This window comes from Mustela nigripes, chromosome 17 (genome assembly GCF_022355385.1).
Source record: "Mustela nigripes isolate SB6536 chromosome 17, MUSNIG.SB6536, whole genome shotgun sequence".
In the NCBI taxonomy this organism is placed as follows: domain Eukaryota; kingdom Metazoa; phylum Chordata; class Mammalia; order Carnivora; family Mustelidae; genus Mustela; species Mustela nigripes.
Window position 1 is genome coordinate 227,834 of NC_081573.1, and position 4,179 is coordinate 232,012.

The window sequence follows — 4,179 nt, forward strand, 5'->3', positions numbered from 1 at the left end:
TCAACTCCATGGTCAAGTAATCTTCGACAAAGCAGGAAAAAATATACAGTGGAAAAAAGACAGTCTTTTCAATAAATGGTGCTGGGAAAATTGGAAGCTGTATGTAGAAGAATGAAACTCGACCATTCTCTTACACCGTACACAAAGATAAACTCAAAATGGATAAAAAACCTCAACGTAAGACAGGAATCCATCAGAATCCTAGAGGAGAACATAGGCGGTAACCTCTTCAATATCAGCCACAGCAACTTCTTTCAAGTTATGTCTCCAAAAGCAAAGGAAACAAAAGCAAAAATGAACTTTTGGGACTTCATCAAGATCAAAAGATTCTGCACAGCAAAGGAAACAATCAACAAAACAAAGAGGCAACCCACGGAATGGGAGAAGATATTTGCAAATGACACTACAGACAAAGGTTGATATCCAGGATCTATAAAGAACTTCTCAAACTTAACACACACACAGCAGATAATCATGTCAAAAAATGGGCAGAAGACATGAACAGACACTTCTCCTCTGAAGACATACAAATGGCTATCAGACCCATGAAAAAATGTTCATCATCACTAGCCCTCAGGGAGATTCAAATTAAAACCACATTGAGATACCACCTTACACCAGTTAGAATGGCCAAAATTAGCAAGACAGAAAACAACATGTGTTGGAGAGGATGTGGAGAAAGGGGAACCCTCTTCCACTGTTGGTGGGAATGCAAGTTGGTGCAGCCTCTTTGGAGAACAGTGTGGAGATTCCTCAAGAAATTAAAAAGAGAGCTTCCCTATGACCCTGCAAGTGCACTACTGGGTATTGACCCCAAAGATACAGATGGAGTGAAAAGAAGGGCCATCTGTACCCCCAATGTTTATAGCAGCAATGCCCACTATGACCAAACTGTGGAAAGAACCAAGATGCCCTTCATCGTCCCTTCAACGGACAAATGGATAAGGAAGATGTCATCCATATACACTATAGAGTATTATGCCTCCATCAGAAAAGATGAATACCCAACTTTTGTATCAACATGGACAGGATTGGAGGAGATTATGCTGAGTGAAATAAGTCAAGAAGAGAGAGTCAATTATCATATGGTTTCACTTATTTGTGGAGCATAACAAATAACATGGAAGACATGAGGAGATGGAGAGGAGAAGGGAGTTGAGGGAAATTGGAAGGGTAGATGAACCATGAGAGACTAAGGACTCTGAAAAACAATCTGAGGGTTTTGAAAGGGCGGGGGGTGGGAGGTTGGGGGAACCAGGTGGTGGGTATTATAGAGGGCATGTATTGCATGGAGCACTGTGTGTGGTGCATAAACAATGAATTCTGTTACACTGAAAAGAAATTTAAAAAAAAAAAAAGAAAAAAATTTCAAACATACAATGTTGAAGGAAAGAAGAGATTCCATGTAGATGAAACTAAATAATAGCTAGGAAGAAACATGACTGTTGATAGATGATAGATTTATTTGTTTATATAACATAGCAACAGGAGTCAGAACTTACCCTTGAGAAGGAAAGGTGGTTTTGTGGACAATATTGGAAATGTCTGGATCATCATAATAGTATCCTAGAAGGGATGGGGGGTTTTCTAAGATTGTTATTCCTTCTTAGGATGAAAGGAAGATGAAGACTTCTGTCTTCCGATTCTGGCTGTTGTTGGGTAGGGGTGTGTTCAGAAAGTGCTATGGCATCTATAGAGAGCCTCCCCAGGGTCTTCTTGTGGGTTCTTGGGGCATAGGATTTATGCCTTCATTGGTCTCAGCCTGTTGCAAGTTCCATGTACACACTTTCATCATGCAAGGGTTCCCCAGGCCTCTGGGAAGTGGGGGTGGTGTTTTTCTGCATGAAAATGCGATGATCCAACTGTGTGTATGTCACTTCCTGTGGGACTTCTGCTTGAGGGTCCTGCATGACAGGAAATGGTTAAGAGGATGAGCACAAACTCAGGGGATTTAGAGGAGATGAGATGGCCCTGAAGAGGGTGAGGTGAGGACAAACTTCCTCTCTACTCACCATTCTATCCACTTCAGGTTCTCTGTTCATTATAGCAGCATCTGCAAGGAATGGAAGTCATCAAAAAAAAAAAAACTTGGAAGGTTCTCATTTTATAGATACAGATACCAAAGCACAGAGAGATGCAGTGAAGGCCTGGAATTACTGCCACAAAGTAGAGTCAGAAGTTCTACTCTCTGAAGTTCAAAGATGTATCCACTTCATGTCTCCCTATTTCCATTCCGTTGATGAGGATGGGAGCATGGAGGTTCTCTCTAGAAAGCCCAACCTCTGTGGCCCCTGCTTTGAACCAGGAGTCAGTCTGCACACAGAGGTACCCCTGCTCCCCCACTCCTCCCCAGACAGGTACTAGCCTCTACTTCCCAAGACTCACCCTCTTTGGGAGGGCACCACTGACGACTGAGGAAGAAAAGTAGGACAGCGAGGAAGATGATGACCACTAAGGGCACAGCGAGAACATGCTGGTGTCTGGGGTTATCTGTAGGAAGAAATGAATCCAATAGAAGCAAATCCAGGCAGGTACCCAGTCTGCTGCCATCTGGGTTCCAGCCCCACGAGACCATTTCAGATCTATGACCTACACAGCTGTAAGATTATTTTTAAAACTGTGTTGTTTTCATGCAGTGAGCTTGTAGAGATTTGTTATAGCAGCAAAATGAAATGGATACAAAGTGCATATCCAGCACAAGGATGTATACTGGAGCAGTTCTTGAGTGAATAAATGAGGCAATTGTGAATTTGGGTGGCAGACAGCATTCTCAGTTCTCTCTTCTTCTACTGGGTATATCACAGTTGCAGCCTGACAGACAAGAGCTAATTTCTTGGCAAATGGAACTTCTATAAGCACTGCCTGCCCCTCACCAAATGCTCTCTTCCTTCCCCTGCCCTCAATTCCCCACAAACCTTATCTCCACTTAGGAATGGGAAAAGAGAGGGGGAGGAGTCAAGATGGAGGAGAAGTAGCAGGCTGAGACTACTTCAGCTAGCAGGAGATCAGCTAGATAGCTTATCTAAAGATTGCAAACACCTGCAAATCTATTGGCAGATGGAAGAGAAGAAGAACAGCAATTCTGGAAACAGAAAAACAACCACTTTCTGAGAGGTAGGACTGGCGGATAAGTGAATCCAAAGCGACAGGAAGATAGACCCCGGGGGAGGGGCCGGCTCCCGGCAAGTGGCGGAGCAACAGAGCACAAAATTGGGACTTTTTAAAGTCTGTTATGCTGAGGGGCATTGCTCCAAAGGCTAAACTGGGGCGAAGCCCATGCCGTGTCAGCGTGGCCTCAGGTCCCGCAGGGTCACAGAAGGATCGGGGGTGTCTGAGTGTTGCAGAGCTTGTGGGTATTGGAACGGGAAAGCCGGCTACAGAGACAGAGCCGACAGTGAGCTCCCAGCTCAGGGTTACCTTGAACCGGTCGCAGGCTCAGTGAGCTTGGAGCGTGGCCAGAGGTCATGCAGACGGGAGTAACTGGGCGCTGTTCTCTGAGGGCACACTGAGGAGTGGGGCCCTGGGCTCTCAGCTCCTCCAGGCCGGAGACCAGGAGGCCTCCATTTGTATTCCTGTCGTCGGGAACTGTACAGAAAGCGCTCAGTGAACAAAAGCTCCTGAAAGCTAACCCGAGCGGACTACTCAGCCCGGCCCCTGGTAAGGGCGGTGCAATTCCACCTGGGGCAAAGACACTTGAGAATCACTTCAACAGGCCCCTTCCCCAGAAGATCAATAAGAAATCCAGCCAAGACCAAGTTCACCTACCAAGGAGTGCAGTTACAATGCCAAGGAGAGCAGCAGAATTCCAGAGGAGGAGAAAGCAAAGCATGGAACTCATGGCTTTCTCCCTGTGATTTTTTTAGTCTTGCAGTTGATTTAATTTTTTTCTTTTTCATTTTTTTCTCCTCTTCTGCTAAATTTTTTTTTAATTTTTACCCTTTTCTTTTTTAACATTTTTTAACTAGTTAATCTAATATATATATATTTTCCTTTTTTATATTTTTCTTTATTCGTTTTCTTTTTCTAATTCTTTTCTTTTTTTCTTTCTTTCCTTTTGAACCTCTTTTTAGCCCCTTTATCCCCCCTCACGATTTGGGATCTCTTCTAATTTGGTTAAAGCATATTTTCCTGAGGTTGTTGCCACCCTTTTACTATTTTACTTGCTCCTTCATATACTCT

The 4,179-nt window shown here is 44.0% G+C and overlaps 1 protein-coding gene across 1 annotated transcript in view; it reads right to left on the reverse strand.

Moving 5' to 3' along the window:
* Positions 1-1,460: 1,460 nt before the first annotated feature.
* LOC132005805 (leukocyte immunoglobulin-like receptor subfamily A member 6) overlaps positions 1,461-4,179 on the reverse strand; it is a 28,434-nt gene continuing 25,715 nt past the window's right edge. Inside the window, 3 exon segments of the mRNA XM_059383332.1 lie at positions 1,461-1,904; positions 2,013-2,053; positions 2,386-2,490. Of these exon segments, the coding sequence (XP_059239315.1) occupies positions 1,758-1,904; positions 2,013-2,053; positions 2,386-2,490 (293 nt within the window). The 3' untranslated portion in view covers positions 1,461-1,757.